Source organism: Pimephales promelas, chromosome 17, assembly GCF_988280905.1.
Source record: "Pimephales promelas chromosome 17, fPimPro1.hap1.1, whole genome shotgun sequence".
In the NCBI taxonomy this organism is placed as follows: Eukaryota; Metazoa; Chordata; class Actinopteri; order Cypriniformes; family Leuciscidae; genus Pimephales; species Pimephales promelas.
This window is the reverse complement of record NC_142785.1, coordinates 1,872,239-1,896,003: the sequence shown is the minus strand read 5'-3', so window position 1 is coordinate 1,896,003 and position 23,765 is coordinate 1,872,239. Positions and strand designations below refer to the sequence as shown.

The window sequence follows — 23,765 nt, the reverse complement described above, 5'->3', positions numbered from 1 at the left end:
TAGGAAAACTTAATTAGCCCAAGTCATCTTAATGGGTTGTGTACTTTGTGTCATGTTTTTTTTCCAGGGGCCCAATGAACAGCTGGTATTAACGAATCTTATTTTAGTGTCCGTGACCCTGAGATCATGTTTTACCAGGGAGGTAATATGTATGCATTACATATAAATATATGAAGCGGTTATATATACACACACACACACACACACTCACCTAAAGTATTATTAGGAACACCAGTTAAATTTCTCATTAATGCAATCACATGGAAGTTGCTTCAATGCATTTAGGGGTGTGGTCCTGGTCAAGACAATCTCCTGAACTCCAAACTGAATGTCAGAATGGGAAAGAAAGGTGATTTAAGCGATTTTGAGCGTGGCCGGTCTGAGTGTTTCCCAATCTGCTCAGTTACTGGGATTTTCACACACAACCATTTCTAGGGTTTACAAAGAATGGAGTGAAAAGGGAAAAACATCCAGTATGCGGCAGTCCTGTGGGCCAAAATGCCTTGTTGATGCGAGAGGTCAGAGGAGAATGGGCCGACTGATTCAAGCTGATAGAAGAGCAACTTTGACTGAAATAACCACTCGTTACAACCGAGGTATGCAGCGAAGACACAACACACACAACCTTGAGGCGGATGGACTACAACAGCAGAAGACCCCACCGGGTACCACTCATCTCCACTACAAATAGGACAAAGAGGCGACAATTTGCAAGAGCTCACCAAAAAGACTGGAAAAATGTCGCCTGGTCTGATGAGTCTCGATTTCAGATGGTAGAGTCAGAATTTGGCGTAAACAGAATGAAAACATGGATCATCATGCCTTGTTCCCACTGTGCAGGCTGGTGGTGGTGGTGTAATGGTGTGCGGGATGTTTTCTTGGCACACTTTAGGCCCCTTAGTGCCAATTGGGCATCGTTTAAATGCCACGGCCTACCTGAGCATTGTTTCTGACTATGTCCATCCCTTTATGGCCACCATGTCCCCATCCTCTGATGGTTACTTCCAGCAGCTCGAATCATCTCAAATTGGTTTCTTGAACATGCCAATGAGTTGACTGTAGTAAAATGGCCGCCACAGTCACCAGATCTCAACCCAATAGATCATCTTTGGGATGTGGTGGAACGGGAGCTTCATCCCACAAATCTCCATCAACTGCAAGATGCTATCCTATCAATATGGGCCAACATTTCTAAAGAACGCTTTCAGCACCTTGTTGAATCAATGCCACGTAGAATTAAGGCAGTTCTGAAGGCGAAAGGGGGTCAAACACAGTATTAGTATTAGTATGGTGTTCCTAATAATCCTTTAGGTGAGTGTTTATATATTTCAGTAGTACTGGTGTACGAACACTGGTACAATTTCATGGTTCTCTCTCCGTACAAATTTTTATGTCATATCAAAAACTACTGGAGGACTAATTAAAGTAACCATTTGAGAATAAGAAAATATAAATTACTGATGCGAATAACAAATGTGTACACACATACCCTACTAAAGTATGGTCAAAATTGGAACCCAGAAGAACCAATGAATAAATGGTCCATTCATAAGGAGCAATTTACTGTATTCCTGAATGAATCAGCAGTTCGTCAACAAATCGAATTTAATCAAGATTCTTATTTAGAGTACATTTCATTAAAAAAACAAAACATTGTTCTATATTAATTAAAAACCTAATAGCAGGTGTGGTTCACCCAAAAATGCAAATCCTGTCAATATTTACTCTGTTGAAGCCTTAAAGTTTATATTCAAATTTTTTTTTTTCTAAAGCTACTTTTTGTAAAGTGTATTGATGGTTATCTCCTTCAAAAAAATAATGATTTTATATCATATTTTGGGGGTCATTTCCTCAAATTTAAAGTAGGATTAATAAGATAAACAAATGTAATTGCTTGACAGCCCTAATATATGCATACACATACATACATAAACGAACACACACACACACACGATTGATGTGTTATGCATGTCATCTGAGTGATTAGATCAAAAAGGCAGATAGCAGGCATTAACTAGGCCAGAGATGTGAAGCTAAGCTAGGTGAATACAAGCACATACAATAAATAAATGAACACCTGCACGTGTCTCTGCATATGTAATGCATGCTCTGTTCACTGGCTGTTTGAGCAAACCAAACACTGTTGTTTACATGAAATACATAAAGCCAGATCAGCAGGGATCATTATGATCACCGCATGGATATAACAAAACCCAAGCGAGGCGTCTCTTGCGCTCGTCGCGTAATACAACAGGTCTCGTATTTACAGGTCACATGGTGAGAAAACAAAAAAACTCAATTGCAAACTTATCTTTGAATCTACTGATTCAGGGCATGGGAGGGAAAGCGTCCATAATACTCCATGAAATCCGACTCGCTACACAACAATCACTCCTCAATTGTGCCGACTTTAAACACTGCATTATTAGCTGTAGTGTTTTGTGGCGTCTACACACCTGAGCGAGACCGCACGGGTAATCTGAGTCCTCTAGCGGTCAAGGACAGTCTGTGTTTTGCAGCATATTTTTCATAAGAATGAAACAGGGCGAGACCGCTAGACTAAAAAGTGTAGCAACCAATCACATTTTGCGTTGTTAACGGTCACAATAGTAGGTCGACGTCAAGCAGGATCATATTGCCCGCGTTATCGTGACATCTTTTAAAAAAGCCTTAAAAACAAAAACAAATTAACACTATGCTATGCTAGTAGGCTAAGCTGTTCGCTTGCAAACTGAAGGCGTTAGCCGAAGTAATATAATGAGATGTGATTTACTAATTAACATTTTCATGATTAAAAATAAATTTGAACCTAAATTTAATAATCATAAATTTCGTCCTTTTGAACAAAATCAGGAAAGCAAAGTTTGTTTTAGGATTCATTATAACTTTACTATTATAAAAAAAAAAATGCCGTATGCATAATCTGGTTCATTTCTTCTTTTTTTCAGCTAGTAGAAGTTTTGAATGGCCTGTAACTTAAATTGTTGGGTGAGTGAAAAAGTTAATTTCAAACCCTGGTTATATCTGTGATGTGAACGCTGCTTTCGTATTGAGAATGATTTTTAGAACTAAATCTTTATATAGTTATATTATATCTTCATTATCTTAATAGTTATCGTCCTTGGTGTGAACTATTGTGGGCAAATCGAAATTAATCACTTGTCAATCAAAACCCCAGGCCTATTGTGAGCATCGGACGGACGGGTGTGCCATCTGAAGCTCTGCACTGGTGTAAAACACATCCACTAAAGGCCTTCGTCACACAGTGTGTGTGTTGTTCTGCAGGAGGGCTTTATATTCCTGCTGTTCCTTCACGGGTACAGCCTGACAGATGAGAGGCGAGCTGGTCTCTTTCTCACCTGATGCCATCTGGTTTCTGACAACTTGTGATTAATCTGTCAACTGTGACCTAAGATGGGTAAATCCAGCATTCGCCCATGTCTAAACGCTGCATTAAAGGGTTGGGCTACTTCACCTAAAAATGAAAATCCTGTCATCAAATACTCACTCTTGAGTCGTTGCAAACCCATAAGACTTTCTTTCATCTTCAGAAATAAGATATTTGGTACACTATACAAGAAGGTTCTTTAGTTATTGTAATAACTGACAATAAGCACTACATTTGTTACTGCATTTATTAATGTTAGTTAATAAAAATACAGCTTGTTTGTTCCTTTTAGTTCACAGTGCATTTACTAATGTTAACAAATACAACCTTTGATTTAATAATGTATTAGTAAATGTTGAAATTAATATTAACTAAGATTTTTGGGCTAAAAGCTGAAGTATTGGTCATTCTTAACTAATGAACCTTATTGTAAAGTGTTGCTGATATTTTTATTGAAATCTGAGAGATTTCTGATCGCAAAATTAACCAAGTGCGTCTTCTAAAGAGCCACTTTTAATTTAGGCTTTTATTCACATATAAACATTGATCCGCGAACGTACACGAACACTCGAATATAGAAACCGGAAGCTAGTCAGGCAGTCATGATATTAACATTTTGGTCGATACCGATAACTTTACATTTGAAAGCCGATAACCGATATATTGGCCGATAAATCCAAATCCAAATTTTTATATAATTTTTGAGAGCCTGATTACAAGAACAAAAGTCTACTAAATCCCATGTCCCAAGAACACAATTATGAACATTTTGGTTGATACCGATAACTTTACATTTGAAAGCCGATAACCGATATATTGGCTGATAAATCTATTTTAAATCCAAATTTTTATATAATTTGAGAGCCTGATTACATGAAGAAAAGTCTATTAAATTCCATGTCCCAAACACACAATTATGAACATTTTGGTTGATACCAATAACTTTACATTTGAAAGCCGATAACCGATATATTGGCTGATAAATCTAAATCCAATTTTTATATAATTTTTGAGAGCCTGATTACAAAAACAAAGGTCTATTAAATCCCATGTCCCAAAAACACAATTATGAACATTTTGGTCGATACCGATAACTTTACATTTGAAAGCCGATAACCGATATATTGGCCGATAAATCTAAATCCAAATTTTTTGTATAATTTTTGAGAGCCTGATTACAAAAACAAAGGTCTATTAAATCCCATGTCCCAAAAACACAATTATGAACATTTTGGTTGATACCAATAACTTTACATTTGAAAGCCGATAACCGATATATTGGCTGATAAATCTAAATCCAATTTTTATATAATTTTTGAGAGCCTGATTACAAAAACAAAGGTCTATTAAATCCCATGTCCCAAGCACACAATTATGAACATTTTGGTCGATACCGATAAGTTTACATTTGAAAGCCGATAACCGATATATTGGCCGATAAATCTAAATTTTTATATAATTTTTGAGAGCCTGATTACAAGAACAAAAGTCTATTAAATCATGTCCCAAGCACACAATTATGAACATTTTTGGCGATACCGATAACTTTACATTTGAAAGCCGATAACCAATATATTGCCCAATAAATCTAAATCCAAATTTTTTATATTATTTTTGAGAGCCTGATTACAAGAACAAAAGTCTATTAAATCCCATCTCCCAAGCACACAATTGTGAACATTTTGGTTGATACCAATAACTTTACATTTGAAAGCCGATAACCGATATATTGGCCGATAAATCTAAATCCAAATTTTTTTATCATTTTTGAGAGCCTGATTACAAGAACAAAAGTCTATTAAATCATGTCCCAAGCACACAATTATGAACATTTTTGGTCGAAACCGATAACTTTACATTTAAAAGCCGATAACCGATATATTGGCCGATAAATCTAAATCCAAATTTTTGTATAATTTTTGAGAGCCTGATTACAAGAACAAAAGTCTATTAAATCCCATGTCCCAAGCACACAATTATGAACATTTTGGTCGATACCGATAACTTTACATTTTGAAAGCCGATAACCGATATATTGGCCGATAAATCTATTTTAAATCCAAATTTTTTTACCATTTTTGAGAGCCTGATTACATGAAGAAAAGTCTATTAAATCCCATGTCCCAAGCACACAGTTATGAACATTTTGGTCGATACCGATAACTTTACATTTGAAAGCCGATAACCGATATATTGGCCGATAAATCTAAATCCAATTTTTATATAATTTTTGAGAGCCTGATTACAAGAACAAAAGTCTATTAAATCCCATGTCCCAAGTACACAATTATAATGTTCTCTTTGTAATTTTATTTAGCCGACATGACAGACTTAATCTGCGCATGTGATTCTTGAAATATGATTCCAATCATATTTCAAGCAATTCAAAACCATCACGTTGAACAATGCGCATCTGAAGCATCTGAGTCGAAGGAAATAATACATTATTTATCGAATTTAATATAACGGCCAAATTTTCTTATAGGGCCGATAACGATGACATAATAAAATACCATATCGGCCGATACTGATACGGTGGCCGATATTTCATGCATACCCAACAAAAGCTCAACCATACTTACTCGGTTCATATGGATTTATTTTATGAATGCTTTGAAGTGTTGGGTTTCAATGGAGGGACAGAAATCTCACAGACTTCATTAATAATAACTTCATTTGTATCTTAACGAAAGTCTTATGGTTTTGGTGAGCAATTGAAGACAGAATTGTCATTTTTGGGTGAACAGTCCCTTTACATAAACTGTATAATAAGGCTGAGAATAGCGGGTGTATGTCTAATACGTCAGATGTGCTGTAATAAAAAATAAAAAAAAACATCACAGTTTTCCATGAGATATAGACTAGAGATTATAGACTTTCAAACAGTCCCATATTGAACAATCATGATTATACGTCTAAAAATATATCCACTACATGCATTAATATTAATACCTCACAGAAAGCTGTCATTCAATGCATTCAGTATATTAAAACCGTGACATTTACTCATTGAATTTAGAAGTCAATGCACACATGGAAAGGATCATGTGGCTGATTTATAGATAAGAATTATTGTTTTTTTATTAATAACGCAAAAAAACATCACCTTTGAATAATTTCCTGAAGAATAAAAAAATTATGCATTAAGAAAACATAAAACTCAGTTGACTTGACCTCAATTGTGACGATGATGAGTCATGCAATCTTGAGTGAACCAGATGTAACTTGAGGCAACATGACGGCACTCACCCTATATTAATAAACAACCCATTACCAAAGAATCGCCCATAAAATGATTATCATCAATATGTGTTATCATGTGTGACATATCAATCTGACAAGCCTGTGAGACTGGCATTTCTTTCAGAGCAGAGAAGCATATATCGGGGGTGACATTTGATTTGCATGAATCATGCTGCACATTTCAGGATAATCCTTTGTTTTCCAGAGGGAGATGGTTTGAGTTAGGATAGTTAGTTATTAAACTGTCGTTTGATGCCACACACTTTGAAGACTTCGAAAAAGTGATAAAAGTCTGACTCATTTCTGCGAATTGGTTCTTTCGAACACTTATTTAACGAAGTGATTCAAAATAACAAAATTCACATGGTTCCCAACCGGTTCAGTTTTCCCATAGGGATTTTAAAGAGGCCATGAAACAAGCCAACCAGCTACGAGATTAATCAAAACATTATAAATATGATTTGAAGAAAAGAAAAAAATTGAAAAGGGCACAGATTAAGAAAAGGCACCAGACTGTGAACTTTAATGAGGGAAGAAACCACGATCCCATGAGGCCTTAGATATAAAACAGTATTTTTTGACTGACTATGTCATTTGCAGTGCATCATGGGAGTGGGCAGGCGGTTAAAGAGTTATTCTGCTGCAATTTTTTATGTTTCCATTCTCTGATTGGTGGAGAGTGTGAGCAGAATCATGGGTAATGTAGTTACTCACCAGAAATTCTCTGTTGAAAATGTATTATTTACAAATTAAACTGTAAGAATGTTGGCTAGCGCGGGTTTTACAAAAGCATACACAATCATTTAACGCCTAGTAGTCACGTCACAGTACGTCATTCTTTAAAGGTATTGTTAAAAATCAGTTCCACTAAGGAGAAAATAAAGGGATTTTGACACGACTGTTGCACTATAAAGCCATAACGTAGATTTACTATTAAGGGTTTTTATTAATTGTAGGCTACTGTTCGGTTAGTTGAATCAGACTCAACTCTTTAAAACGTCAGTTATATTTTTGAATAATTAACGGTTCTCGGTTCAAACAAGTCAGCGAACCGATTCAGTGCGGTTGTTAAACGAAGCATTAAAACGATTCACTGAAATGATCCGTCTCAAAAAGGTTCACGAATTGTTGCTATAATGACAGAATTATTACAAATGGAGGCAGTGAACATAACTTGTTTGTCCTGAATGATGACACAACGGACACATTCCGTGATAACTGTGAAACTGAAACCTCTATCCGTGCATTGGGCAATCAATGATTTTAAAGGCCTGGTTAAGCATCAAACAACGAAGAAATGAGGTCTTGTAAGGTCAAAATGACAATTGAACTCGCTTAAAGCAAGTAAAAAACACTGGCAGCTGAAAAGCATCTCTTGATCCCCACGTCCAGCCCCATGAAAGCAATGCATAAGGAGTCTGCGCAGGCCAGCCAATGCATCAGCATAGGGATAAACGTGGATTCACATCTCTTGGTGAAAATAAATCACGAATTGGGTTTGAGGGGGCAATGCGACTTGGCATCGGGAAGGATGGGCCGATGCAATGCACCACTGGGTTCTGGTGGGTTTTATTTACCTTGCGTTTCCTGGTTTCGGCAGAGCCGCTCCACACAAAGCACTGGTATATGACCCGCAGATTCTGCTTCCAGTTGTCCACTTTGAACCCGTTCACATGGGAGCACCCGGCCGGACTCATGACAGAAAACACATTCGAGTTCCTCTGTATTTCAGCGATGAAATCAAGTCACGAGGAGAATTATCCACCAATTGTTCCGTTTTGCCAGGCAATGCGGGGTCGAAGATGCGTACCTTATACATGCGTGGAGCGTTTCTCAATACCCTCGCTGCATAAATATGTCATTCCTGACGATAATAACGCGCGCAACTTGTGCTAAAACTGAGCACACTTTGATATTGTATTTTCCAAGTCGGCTGTTTTAATGGACGGCAATGGAATTCAACTGAGCACCGTGGGCGACGCTATCCTTGCGATACTAAACGCTGATTGGCAGATGGCTTGTAGCCCGCGGCGTTGATTGGCTATCGCGCGTGTCGTTTCCGTTAAAGCCCCGCCGACGTTTCAGAACTCTGAAATCTGATTGGCTGGCGCGTCCGCTTGTCTTTGTTCAAAGACTTGGAGCGCTTGCGATTGGCTGCGGTAGCACCTCGCGTCGGTCCTTCTGTTCTTGTTGGTTATGTCATTCAAGTAGACACAAAACACACATGCCTACCTGCATTGAAGTTGTGAAATTGAAAATCACTGTTGTCATGAGTGTGAAAGTGGAGCGTCTCTGTCCCATTCGTTCATTACGGAGAACTGCTTGCTGATCCCATGGACTGGTTGGATAAATTAATTAAATAAGGGATTTGAACCGGTCTTAATATTTTGTTTATTGCATATAATCGTCATATTTTAGACCCAAACCATGGATAAAATACAAATATAAATTTGGCTTAAAGAAAATTATGCATATTTTCTGTCAAAATTAACAAGACAAACCTCAAATTTAGCATCTTATGTGGGATCGACACGGGAATAAAAAATACTGTAACATCAAGAAACACCCCAATATCATCAATGAATGCTTCATAAATAATATTACAACGAAATATAACAATGACCTGTTTTGATAGTAACACAGGATTATAAAAGATAATAAGACATGATTAATTAATGGTTTATGAATAATATTGCAAGAACAATTAAGCCTGTAAGTTGAAATGTAACTTCAATTTCAACTCCAAAAAAATACAATTTATTTTTTTGCTAGTGATATGCTCCCAAGAAACACGCCCAAATCATCAAAATAACAATTAATTGAAACTTAACAAGAAAGCCTTTATGAATAGTGCCACATGAATATAAGAAACACGCCAAAATCATCAATAATTTATTAATGAATAATACTACAAGAAAAAATGTAGCCTATAAGTTAAAATTTAACCAGAAAACCCATCATTGAATGATCTATTTTGTTAGTGACACGATTTTAAGATAACTCACTCTCTTAATAAACACACCAAAATCATCATTAGATTGTTTATATAATATATTAAAAATAAATGAATTGAAATTTAACATTTTATCATCTAATTTGATTGTGGCATTTGAACATAAGGCACAAAACACCCCAAAATCATCATTAAATGTCATTTAAATAATGTTGCAAGGAAATGAGGTGCAATAAAATTGATAATTCTGTACACAACCCTAAATTTTATAATCTTTTTAGGCAGTGACACGGAATTACAAGACATACCTCAAAAGCATAAATAAATTGTTTGTAAATAATATAGCAAGAAAATGTTTTTATGATCAAAATTGGTACGAAAACACACATTTCTTCTAAACAATATTAGACGCCTATTTATGAAAAGCCTGGTTTGAAATGCCCATCATTTTCTTCCATGACTTAAACAGTCAGGCTCAGGTAGCATTAGTTTAGGTATGTGATGATGGATAGTCTATTTATGGTAAAGCCCAAATCGTGAGAGACCTCTAGAGGACAGGAACAAAAGCACACCTTTGCCACGGGCCACGTCTCTGCTGAATCACTGTGAACCGCAGTGAACATCCGGCTCCGGGGCCAACTAAACATCACATCAGCTGACGGATGAAACTGTGTTTGGGTGAAAGAGCATCACATCACAGAAGCTGTCCAAAGATCCTGTAAATGTCAGTGCACTAAATAGAGCCTGGAGATGCATTGAGACGATAACACTGGTCAAGCTCCGCTTTTTGTGCAGGTGAAACTCTAAAAGTTTGAATATGGTGCAAAAGCTCATTTAAAAGGTGAAATTAATATATTATATAGACTCATTACATGCAAAACGTCATATTTCAAGCCTTTATTTGTTATAATTTTGATGATTATGGTTTAAACCCCAAATTCAAAATTAGATTGTGAAAGGTTTTCATAAGCTGTAATCCATAATCATCAAAATAATAAAAAATAAAGGCTTGAAATATCTCACTCTGCATGTAATGAGTCTATATAATAAGTTGAATTACTGAAATAAATAAACTTTAGCACGACATTCGAGTTGATCTCAAGATTTATTTCGTTCCGTGTTGCTGCAATAAAGACGAGTATCAACTCTTTTGACTAAAGAAGTCCAGTTTCTTTATTTCAGATGACTCTAAATGATGCAGCGGCGTGTCAAACAAGCATTGATAAATAAACACTGACAAAAATTGAGTTCTTGTTTAGGGTGCACTGTGACAGAATCAAAAAAAAAAAAAAACGGGTCATTCCACACATTTATGTTTTCCTCCAATATAGTCCATATTCAACAGAGCATGAAGGTTTTCCAGCTTTGGGATGAGGAAGGGGACACGGGGAACGCAGAGATCCTCCCGAAAGCTTCAAGAGTAGCTTGACGTCTTGCTGCCGACGTCGTCCTCCTGCGTTCCCATACTCTGGAAGAGGGAAAACACAAATAAATGCTGGAATCACAAAGCTAGTTTAGACCGGTCTATCTATAGTGTTAGACAAGTCCAAAATTTGCTCATAGAGTTTCACAAAAATAAAGACTTAATTTAAACCAAAAAAATTAGACCACTTTCTCCTGGCTAACTTAGGTCTAATGGTGCGTTCACACCGGACGTGAATAGCGAGTCAGGCGTGAGTGATTTCAATGTTAAAGGAGAACTCCGGCGAACAACGAACCTAAAACATCGGTACCTAGTCAACCGTTCTCTGAGATTTGTTTTCATGATAATCGAATGTAAAGAGTTTTATCTCTAAAAACTGTTTAGCGTATAATGCTAATAATGGGGGCATTTACCAGTCCCTCCAGGATTTCACAATTTTTTTTTGTGATTTTTGCGATCAAAATGACTGATTTTGTGGTGGTAATTTCCAAAAATTTGTGAAAAAATGTGCGATTTATATATAACATTTACCATAATAGTATTCAGTCCTTCCAGAAAAACGCGGAGTTTTTTTGTGATTGTTGCGGGCAAAAATTGATTGATTACGCGGTAAACTACTGGCAGCTGTGGTTACCAGCATCATACCGTAAATTTATGCAATTTTATGCGATGAAATTGCAGTAATTTGCAAAAATTGCGGTTTGATGAAAAAGAGAAAAAAAGTGATTCCCCCAACATCCTGTTCTCACTAGGCTAATGTAAGAGTCATTTCTTATTACTTCCTTTGATAAGCAAGCATACTACATCATAGAAAGTGCTGGGAATATTTAATTTCTCATCTTGTTTTATTTCAGACTGTAACGAGTGTAAATAAGGTGTGGCCCCTTTAAGAGCTGCGCGCTCCCTGTTGAACTGTCGAACGCCCCATGTGTTGCGGGTAATTTCTGTTTGATGCTACTTCTTTTATCTTATGTTGTTTATTAAGTAACGATGTGACGGTAGAACGTGTGACAGACAGTTATACGAGTTCGATTTGTGAGATCAATCGCCTCCGTGAGTCTGTCAGGCGTCGCGTAATCGCGTCACTTCATACCGTTCCCATGGAAACAGGGGGAAATGGCTGCTCTTGTGTGAAGCAAACGCAACATTTTTCAACTTTTTGCTAAGATACATGTGACTTTTTTTGCAACGAAAATGCGAGGATTATGAAATTATGCAAACCCCGCATATTTTGCACGGAAATCGGCAATTTATGCGGCGAAAGTGAGGCGTATTTGAAAAAATGCGGCCCCCGCATAAATATGCGGACTTTGGCTGATTTTGCATTGAATTCAGCGATCGCATAATCGCGTTTTTCTGGAGGGACTGATTTACTAAGTAAAAAGAACGGTAACGGCGCTGTAATGGGGGAAACAGTAATTTAATGTTCGATTACTCGTTACTGAGAAAGATACTAGTCACTAGTAAAGTTGTTTATTTATAACACCATTATTCCCATCACTGATGGCCAGTCAGTGCAGTCAGACATCTTCAAGATCGATCACGATGTCGAATCATCAGATCGCACACATAATTTTGGTACCTTTTGCACGAACTGGGGATTCACGGTGATTTCCTGATCCATGGACTTAAGTTTTTCATCCAATTCTATACATTTCAGCATCTGGATTAGAGTCAAAGACAGATGAACAGCGAGACATCAGTCGAGACTCAAATACTCTACAATAACATGCGAGTCGATGCATTTCAGGTCATCTTGTGTGTTTAAATACATGAAATAAACATTATATAATGAATAACAACTCAGTTGTGCATAAACATACAGGTGAAACTGGAAAAATTACAATATCGTGCAAAACTTTTCATGCATTTATTCCAGTAATTCAAAAGGTGAAACTAATATATTATATAGACTCATTACATGCAAAGTGAGATATTTCAAGCCTTTATTTGTTGTAATTTTAATGATTTTGCCTTTTCAATTTGGGGTTTTCATAAGCTGTAAGCCATAATTATAACAAATAAAGGCTTGAAATATCTCACTTTGCATGTAATGAGTCTATATAATATATTAGTTTCAGCTTTTAAGTTGAATTACTGGAATAAATTAATTTCTGCATGATATTAGTAGTGCAGAATCTGGCATTTCTTCTTCACATGCATTACATTTATCATAAAAATATTCAGATTTCTCTCAAATGTCCCTGAAAGAGATGATTAGAGAGATAATGAGGGTATAAATATACACTGCATGTTGTTCTCTGGTGGTATTTTATGCGTAATGTTCTTGTTTTCTTCTACATCGGCAGTGAAGTGAGAAAAGCACTGTTTTATAATTACTAACCTCTTGGTCGATTTTGTGGAGCATTGCAGGGTTGTTGTATTTCTCAGGGTTGTCATGGAAACAGACCATGCCGTCTTTCTGGTTGATACTTGCATAAATCTCTCCATCCTCAATCTGAGAGACCAAAAAGGAAAGATTTGAGCAACAATCTGTGAATATTGCAGAGCATGTGAGACAAATTGATCAAAATAAAAAGTTTCCAGTAGTCGTCACAAAAGAATTCAGTAAAGTGATTTCTCAACAGAAAATAAAAAATATATTTCATTATTATTTCAAATTATACAGTTATATATGGAAGCTTGTTTTTCTGCCACAGAACTAAAAAAAAATAATTTTATTCTAAAAAAATAATTCAATTCTGACTTTTTTCTTCTCGTTACTGTATGTTTATATCAGGGTTAGTATCGTTAACTTTTACTAAAACTATTACAACATTTCTGTTGATTTAAATAAAGCCGAAATAGAATAAAAGACAGAAAATTAGAAAGTTTAATCATTAGAATTACCTGAAAATAAATAAATAAATAAATAAATAAATAAATACACTAAAATAAAGAATAAATTTAACCTTAATAGCAATATTTAAAAAAAAAATAATAATACATTTTTTTTTAAATAAAATTAACAAACACAAAAATATTTTAAAAAGCCAATTCAAAATATTAATAAAACTATGATAAGAATTACATTTACACTAGTTCATGTCTAATTTTCCTATAAATAAAGTCAGAATTGTGAAATAAAAAGTACCAATTCATTTTATAGACCAAAATTCTGGCTTTTTTTTCTTCTCGCAACTGTACGTTTACTTCAGGGTTATTATCGTTAACTTATACTAAAACTATTACAACATTTCTGTTGATTTAAATAAAGCAGAAATAGAATAAAAGTTGAGAAACTAACAGAAAATTAGAAAGTAAGTGAAAATAAATAAAAACGAAATACACTAAATAAAGAATAAATTTAACCTTAATAGCAATATTTAAACAATAAAAGCACATAATGAAATTAAAAACTTTACTAAGATTAACATGAACACAAAAATATTTTAAAAAGCCAATTCAAAATATTAATAAAACTACGATAAAAATTAAATTTACACTAGTTCAGGTCTAATTTTCCTATAAATAAATTCAGAATTGTGAAATAAAAAGTACCAATTCATTTTATAGACTACAATTCTGGCTTTTTTTCTTCTCGCACCTGTACGTTTACTTCAGGGTTATTATCGTTAACTTATACTAAAACTATTACAACATTTCTGTTGATTTAAATAAAGCCGAAATAGAATAAAAGTTGAGAAAATTAGAAAGTAACTGAAAATAAATAAAAACGAAAAATTACGAAATACATTAAAATAAAGAATAAATTTAACCTTAATAGCAATATTTAAAAAATAAACAATAAAAGCGCATAATGAAATTAAAAACTTTACTAAGATTAACATGAACACGAAAATATTTTAAAAAGCCAATTCAAAATATTAATAAAACTATGATAAAAATTACATTTACACTAGTTCATGTCTAATTTTCCTAATAAATAAAGTCAGAATTGTGAAATAAAAAAATACCAATTCATTTTTTACTTCACATTCCCAAGTAAAGTCACAGAATTACTTCTGAATTACTTTTATTATGCTTTTCATTTGGATGTATATTTACACTATACTGAGTAACCACTGTGGCTGATTAATAATAATATTTTATAGAATTTCCCATTCATTTCGAATGGCGAACATCACAAAATAAGCACGTGACGCGAGGATCTGATGTCCTACCATATGCAGGACGTATTTCTCGGCTTCTTGAGGGCCGGAGAGCTGAACTCGGCTCGCCATGTCTTGTAAGGATAACGTCAAGAACGTCTATCAATCAAAAGAACAGAGATTAGCATTTCCGTTCATCAGCAGAGGCAGAATATCTGATTACAGTAACGTCAGACCTTGGTTAGCCTCTGGATGTTCTTCTTGTAGAGTGAGGACAGGCACTGTTTGACCAGGCCGGTGTTGTTGTCTCGTGCAAACGTCTCGCTGTGTTTGCTGACCTGGAGACGCAGCTCTGCCGGGTTATTGGTGGCGTACACCTGAGCCAGCTCGTGGTAAGCATTACTGAGGGGCTTTACGTCACAAAAACACACACACAAAGATGATTCGATTATGGAGCCGACTTGGTTTTTTTTTTGAAAAGCGTCTTATTTTACCCAGAATGCATTGCGGTGTAGTGTGGCTCACCACAGACAGTTAATCCGAACGTTGATGGGAGCGTTAAAGACGCGCAGAAAAGATACAAATATATATCGCGCCGCCCTGATGTGGAGGGAGAGAGGCTCACCTTGATGAACCGGCCCACGATCTGTGACGTGTATTTGGGAAGCTGCTGGACTTTGCCGTGAAGGATGAGGGACACGAGGATGTACTTCTTGTACGCCTCTAACATGATGTGACTGACAGCCATCGCAGGAGTGGTTATTGCCTGAAGAGAGACAGAAAGACTCACTAAAGGCTGGAAGAGTAGGATAGACACTTATTTACTGGGGAATTATTAGACATTAGGATGCAAATTTAACCCTTGTGCATCCTTGGACATTTTTGTCCTTTTCAGTTTTGTTTTTTTGATCACTTTGCCTGTGTTAAAGCTAACTGCAAAAAACTTGGCACAGGTGTGTATTTTTATTGGAATTTTACTATTTCACCGTCATTTTCTTAAAAAATATATTTTTTTGCATTAGGTACAAAAAAATACTCCCTCTCAGCACCTTTTGGACAAAAATGTCTCCATTGAAACCCATTAAAAATGCAATTTTTAATCCCCCGGTTCAGTTAACTATAAAATTATGCAATATTTGTTAAGAGGCTTTCATTCTGATGGCAAGGCTTCAAAATTTTATTTTTTACTATTTTTTATCAGATGGTGTCATTTTTTTTTAAGTTTGGCCTATAAAACAAATATCGCTTTATTCCTGTTTTCTGCTTCGGCATATTATAGAGCCAACTGGATAAATTATGCAACGATATTTGTGTGGGTGTGTTGGTATGGATGTCAGAGTGTGGTTAGTATGTGTGTTATAAAAAAAATATGTGTGTGTTTGTAAGACTGAGAGAGAAAAACTGCAAATTCAAATCCAATCACTGTGAGCTCCAGTGGGGTTTTGCTGGCACCCAATGGGGAAAATATGTTACTACGCCCAAACAAACTTACCGAAAGCTCATTTTTTGAGATATCATCCTCAAATTTGGAACACAACCTATTTAGATTTAATTGTAGTTTTGAGTTCAACCTGATTTAAAAAATATATATTTTATATAAAATATTATTTTATAAATAATTGTAATAAACTTATACCTATATAACTTTTTTTTGGATTTACTTATTATTATTTTTTTACTTCAGCAATAATCTGCAAAGGGTCTTCTTTAAAATGATACCAAACTTAAGTCACATTTTTATGACAGTTTTTTGACATTTTTTTAGTCTTTTTACCTATGTGTAACTTTTTTTAACTGATGCACAAGGGTTAAAATATATTTATAATACCATATATATTAATTGTGAATTTCACACTGATTTTGATGTGCTTTTTATTCGGTCATTAACTTTCTGTTAAAACAACTGCAAGATCTCTCAGTGATTCATCTCAGTGAATCAGTTGTGATTCGCTAGGCCCATCACTCAAGTCTGCATGAGGCGTCTAATACAGATACTAATCAATGTGGCGTCTAATACTAATCTTAGTATTTAGGTAAAAAAAAAATCCCCACGAGTGTCTCGTCATATAAAAATAAATAGAGAAGAGTTGCTATGGCTCTATAGAGTTCACTGTAAAGCATTATCTGTTGTGCAGATCCTTTCATTACAGTGCCGAAGCACAACCATAACGATGTCCTTCCACAAAATGCATGCAAAAAAAAAAAATGAATACCTGTTCGAAAAAATACAGCGCCCGTTCAAAGTTCTTCAGACCCGTGTAGATCATGCCTCCATAGTAGTAATAACACAGAAAGGGCTTAGCGTCGTACGCTCCGTTCTCCTTGCAGATGTCCATCATGTCCAGCTCCAGGAACGGCACTGCAGGCTTGAAGCACTTGGCTAACAGGCACAACTGTAAACACAGGGCTGCGTTATTAGCTATCAGGCGCACAATAGACATCAGAAAAAGAAAACCTGATAGATAAACCTGAAACCTGATAAAAAACCTGAACCTGCTAGTGTTGCGGAGCGGGCATGTAATTTTTTTTAGCAATCAAAAAGCATGTCTAATTAATTGAAATCATGTATTATGAACATTTAAGAAAAAAAAAAAATATATATATATATATATATATATATATATATATATATTAGGGCTGTGCAAAAGTTAATTGCGATTAATCGCATCCAAAATAAAAGTCTGTGTTTGCATAGTATATTTGTGTGTGCTGTATATAATTATTTTGTATATATAAATACACACACATGCATGTATATGTTTAAGAAAATGTGTTATTCCTATATAAAATATTTATATTTATATAATATAGATTATGTATTTATATATATATATATACAGAATTTAAGCGCAAATAATTCTTAAATATATACATGCATGCATAGGTATTTATATATACAAAATAATTATATACAGCACACTCAAATATATTATGTAAAACAGACTTTTATTTTGGATGCGATTAATCGCAATTAACTTTTGCACAGCCCTAATATATATATATATATATATATATATATGAAAAAAAAACTACACTAATTCTGTGTTGTGTTTTTGCTGGTAATAAAATGAAGCCATAAAACACACATTTTATCATTTATCATAAACTTTTTTGTAAATTAACGTGTTGCACGATGAGCTTTACTGTTAAAATTCCTCAAATTCAGTTTTGTTTTAAAAATTCATAATTTAATTGGATTAGTGTATTTTTACATTAGGACATATCTAAATTCTACTGTACAACAGTAATATATTTCTAATATATTTCTGTCAAGTTAAACCGAACTTTTATTTTGACGGGTTGCCGTGAAGACCTTTTGAGTTTCTGTGTGTTCGTCATGATGATAGTTTCTCAAATGAAGCGGTTAAATGATCACAAATAGCCTTTCAGAGTGGATCTAGAGCCTGGAGAAGGAAGTTCATGCATTTCTGTCTTCATATAGGCAAAAAACAGCGTTACACATGCTTCTGTGTGTGTGTGTGTAATAAATAAAACATTCACATGGAATAAAAGCAACCAGGATTCGTATTTAAATAGTCTTTGTGTTTTAATATTCACACACCATAGTCTACATCGCGATTTGATTTCAAGTGTAATGAACCGCTTTCTATTTTATTCCTCAAAAATATACAATAAATTCCTTTTTTATGACTGGATTTCGTCAGCATTTAAAACAATGATAGGGGAAACACTGTTAATCCTCTCAAAGCTTCTTTCTTTTTATTTTTGAAATTAATGTTTGAATAATATTTATTCTTTAAGATGTTGTACTTTCATCGTACTAATATTCAGCTTTTAATTAGGCAGCATTTGTATCTATATAAAAGATTACTCAAATGAGCGGTTTGCTGGACAGACATTAAGCCTAAAATGGGCTTTTAAAACAGAAATCTGCTTTCTCCGTCATGGTCCTAAATTTAAGTCTAGTCCACATATTAATAAGATGATTTCCTGGAGGAAGACTAGAGCTATTTCAGGACTAAACCTGACACGAGGGAGGTTTAACTTCAGATTTATGTTGTTTCAAAGATGACACATGGATTACTTGTTGACTATGTCAGTGAAGATCAACATATATATATATATATATATATATATATATATATACACACACACATATATATACACATAAACACACGTCTTCTTAATTAAGAACATTAATCTGAAGCCTCCTGGCAGGTTCGAGCCTCAATTTCCTCCAGGAAATCATGTTTTTTTAGGTGTACTTGTATTTTCTTCCACAAGACTGGTATTGAATTACGACTATAATGTACACAAAACAGTAAGGTAATAATAAAGCTTATGATTCAATCTCACCTGAAGTTGTTGTATTGCTCTAGATGGGTTCATTTGCATTAAATTAATTACAAATAGACATCCAGGCATTCCTTTTCTTTGCTAAGTAAAGTTTTTTCCTTCTTGTTTCCATAGCATTTTAAGCTTGTCATGGTTCATTTCATGGTGTATATTAGGCAAACTTGCTCATGCCAAGTAAGATTAGCACAGTTGGTTTTAAATGTATTTTAGTTAAGGACTTCATAATCTTAATCTGTGTTTCAGAAAGCCATGTTTCATTAATCGTTCCAGATTAAGGCCTACTCCTCCTGTTTTTAATTTAAAAGCTGTCTGTGAAACACTATCAATCATGAGTGATCTGTAGATTGTATTTGCATATTCATAGAACCGCGAATACTTAATGAGGCAAGGGTGTCGAGTTACATTCAAACTATTTTAAGGCCTGAAAAAACACTTATACGTGTAATTTTGGTGATCAAAGATGAGTTTTAAGGGATAAAATGATTAAATACAGGGGCACTTTAAACAATTCAAACTCAAAAAAAGTCTAATTTTTCTTTAACTTGACTAATAAATAAACATTTTGGCTTAAGTCGCCTGAGTTTCTTGCCAGAACGTTCTTTCATTTACTGAAACTGACAGCTTTGTAGGGATTTAACTGTTCATATTTGTTGTCAGACATAATATTTAGTTCTACAGAGTTTTTCTACTACAAAAAAAAATAAAAAAATCACCAAAACATCCCTGTATTTACAGCATTAACTGTTGCTCTTACTTTGCTTACTACACAAATACATCTTTAATGATCTATAACAAGTAAATAAAACTGTACTAACACACTAATGTTCTCCGACTCACCTGACACAGGTCTGCGTGCACTGAAGTAAGCTGATTTGTGTTCATCTGCATCTTGTCTATGGCCTGTTTAAGTATACTTATTCCACGCAAGGGCTGTGAAGAACAAGACAACTTAACATCACGCTTGTGCAGGTGAAACTGGAAAAATTAGAGTATCATCATCCAAAAGTTCATTTATTCCAGTAATTCAACTTAAAAGATGAAACTAATATATTATATAGACTCATTACATGCAAAGAGAAATATTTCAAGCCTTTATTTGTTATAATTTTAATGAATCTACAGCTTATGAAAACCCCAAATTCCTTTTTTATAAGCTGTAAACGATAATTATCAAAATTATAACAAATAAAGGCTTGAAATATTTCACTTTGCATGTAATGAGTCTATAGTTTGACCTTGAATTACTGGAATAAATGAAATTTTGCACATAAGAATAAGTATAATCGATAAAAACTCTACAATGACTGAAAGACACTTGCCTGTTTTCTTTCTACAAGGGCATTTGTCAACTGATGGCACAGACCAGCAACTGAAAAAGGAGGATAAACAAACTTTAAAAGAGGAGGAATACAAATGTAACAGTGTGATGAAAAAAAGAAGTGTTTCCGTACACGTGTCTGTGGCGTATCGGATGTGCTCTCCGTTGCAGGTGCTGATGAAGAGTTGGACTTGGGAAAACAAGGTCTCGAAATCAGGGATGTTTGGCATGGAAAACTTCACAAACCTGTAAAACAGTAACTCTTTCAGATGGACACACATCATGAACTCTCGGTGCTTATGGGACTCAACCAGTCACGGACTTACAGAACAGCCAGGACACCGAGCGAGTGCTCTTGGATGTCCAGCGCCCCGAGAACAGTGTCCAGATGGGAGAGGTTCTTGGCCAGAAGCTCCCCGCTTTTATTGATCAGCTCACATAGTTGAGTCATCTGACCTGAGAAGCATAAGAAGCATTATTATGCATGAAAACATGATTTTATATTAGTGATGTTATTCTAAAGTAAATGCACATGCGATCAAGGTCTAATTTTTTGTTTGTTATATGATGAACAGTTACGTCGAGAAACATTGATGAGAAACATCAAATCTATTATATTTGATTCTTAATACATCCAACACATCAATTATCTTTTTCAGTGACGGATGTTATCACTTTAAACTTGTTTTTATATTATATTTAAATCAGTGGAAAACAGTCTGCCATTTGGTACAGTTGACATGTATTTTGCTGTGCGTATATGAATTTTAATTATATTATCCATCTCCAATTAACCAGTATCACATTCCATAAAGATGGCCGTAGTCTCGGATAATGTAACAATCTTAAAAATATATATATATATATATATATATATATATTTATATGAAGAGTTCAGATGCAAAAGCCTCTAAGTGCCATTTGAAATTTTCTTCTAGAATGATCATTTTTATCAAGCTTGTATATTTAAGTTCAGTGATTTCACTTAAATGGCAATGATAATTACCTATTAATTGTTATTTAAGTGAAATTACTGAACTTAAATACACAAGTTTGATAAAAATCCTCATTAAAGAAGAAAATTTCAAATGGCATTTAGAGGCTTTTGCATCTGAACTCTTCATATATATATATATATATATATATATATATATATATATATATATAATGACCTAAGTAACGTTACTATTGAACATATCACTCCTCTTTACAGAAATAACAAACGATGTTAATTTTTTTTTTAATCCATGATGTCAATGCAACTAATAGTAAGACACGGACGAGAAGTTATTACAGGTTTACTGTAATTCTTATAAAGGTATTTTATGACATATTTTATAAATGACTCCGCTAACATCGACACATCCAGTAATTTCACTAATATAAAAGCTTAGCGGTTACGAAGTGGAAATATTCGGCAGTTTTAAGTTTTTTTTTATTAGTAGAAGAACGAACAGAGTAAGATAAACAAATACCATGTGTTACTGCCTGCAGTATAAACAGCTAACATGCTATCATGCTAACTAGTTTTAGCATTGAGCTAGTTAGCCCATGGATTCGTTACTCTGAGTGTTCACGAGCGGTGTAAATGTCCGTACCTTGAGCGGAAAGTTGCCGCACATTATTCACGAACTGCTCCAGAGCTGAAGCCATCGTTTTTGCGCTTTTGAGAGGATGTTTTGCATTCAAATGTCAGAAGCAGCTTTCCAGTACAGAAGGGACGGGCCCTCCGCCGCCAACAGTAAACAACAAATATCGCGAGGTTTGAGTGACAGCTCCGATTCAACGAGATTTCACTCTCACTGGAAAGCAAACTCCGTAGAAGAGATCCTTTTTGAGGTCACTTCACAAACAGTACCTATTATTTATTTAGAACTACATGTTTAATTTACAAAAAAAAAAAAAAAAAAAAAAAAATCACAGGATTTAGCCTTTGAAAATGGACATGTATCTTTAAGGAATGAAAGGAAAATGTCATTATTACTTCCGGTACAAAACAACAAAGACTCTCTGAATGGAGAGATGGTCATTTTCTCACTTTGCGAGCAAAAGAAGGCAGGATTGATAGTTGAATTAAGACTTAACTAACTGTCGGGGTGAATAGTTTAGATTAAGATCTATTTTAAAATGAAATGTATTATAGGTTAAAGTGCTGATCTTTATATTTTCCATTATTTTAGAGAACATTTTTAAAGAAATAGTTAAGAAAATAATGATTTGCTTTGCTTGTGAGCTTACTGAGAAGAGTTTAATTTGGTAATATAGCGTTGGATATGTGACATAATTTAAAATATATTAATTGTTGTAGTACATATTTAGGGTCATATGCAAATGTGGTATCATTTTTAATTTGTTTTAAAAGAGTGCACAAGTTCTGTCTGCCAGTATTTTTCCCATAGCGATTTTTAAGTATTTGTTATAGAATAATCAAACCAACTTGATATGAGGAGAATCACTATATTAAAAACAAATATGATTTGAGCCAAAAAAAAGTTTATTTCAAAATATACAAATATGTAAGCAGTTTCAGTGCTTAACACGCGACTTGATTGTTAGTTCCCAGAACTGTGAAGTTGTTCTTCTCTTGCTGAACATTACTGAATAATGTAGTTTTTCAGTCGTAATTCCACCGTTAAACATTATTATTACTGAATAATGTAGTTTTTCAGTCGTAATTCCACCGTTAAACATTATTTTTGTTTGTATAATGGTTACATGGAGAAAATTAATAGTTTTTGTACTTCCGGAAACTGACTGTCGAATCGCTTTGAGAGTCCGACTCATAGATCTTTCTTTATACATAGAAACTATATTCGCCAACTCCAATCACGTCGGTGCGTCCGCCATCTTGGAACGGTCAGTGTTTCGTTATTCACAAAAATAATTGATGATAATGAATCAAAAGATTGAATCAATGAAAAAGAATAATGATGCCACTTTTGGTTGTGAAACAGCCCAGATTTAAACTCCATACGAAATTTGATAATAACCTCTCAAGGGTGGGAATGTGTTAGTTTGTGATTGTTATGTTTCAATTCAATATTATCAGTGCTTATGATCCCTTCGTCTAG

General features: G+C 34.5%; 2 protein-coding genes across 5 annotated transcripts in view; both read right to left on the bottom strand.

Annotated features, from left to right (window-relative positions):
- usp22 (ubiquitin specific peptidase 22) overlaps positions 1-8,619 on the bottom strand; it is a 50,836-nt gene extending 42,217 nt beyond the window's left edge. For 2 of the 4 annotated variants that reach the window (XM_039674327.2, XM_039674328.2), the window contains exon 1: positions 8,209-8,619. In XM_039674327.2, the coding sequence (XP_039530261.1) occupies positions 8,209-8,328 (120 nt within the window). In that variant the 5' untranslated portion in view covers positions 8,329-8,619. The remainder of the gene's footprint in view (positions 1-8,208) is intronic. The other 2 variants (XM_039674329.2, XM_039674330.2) reach the window with 1 other exon arrangement.
- A 2,111-nt stretch (positions 8,620-10,730) lies between these two features.
- On the bottom strand, positions 10,731-22,451 carry cops3 (COP9 signalosome subunit 3). Its single transcript, XM_039674332.2, has 12 exons — positions 22,293-22,451; positions 21,021-21,150; positions 20,828-20,940; positions 20,696-20,745; positions 20,214-20,306; positions 17,273-17,452; positions 15,685-15,825; positions 15,296-15,469; positions 15,132-15,218; positions 13,352-13,465; positions 12,590-12,670; positions 10,731-11,052 (listed from the first exon to the last, which is right to left on the bottom strand). The coding sequence occupies exons 1-12, from the start codon at positions 22,345-22,347 to the stop codon at positions 10,999-11,001; spliced, it is 1,272 nt and encodes a 423-aa protein (XP_039530266.1). The 5' UTR covers positions 22,348-22,451; the 3' UTR covers positions 10,731-10,998.
- Positions 22,452-23,765: the final 1,314 nt, after the last annotated feature.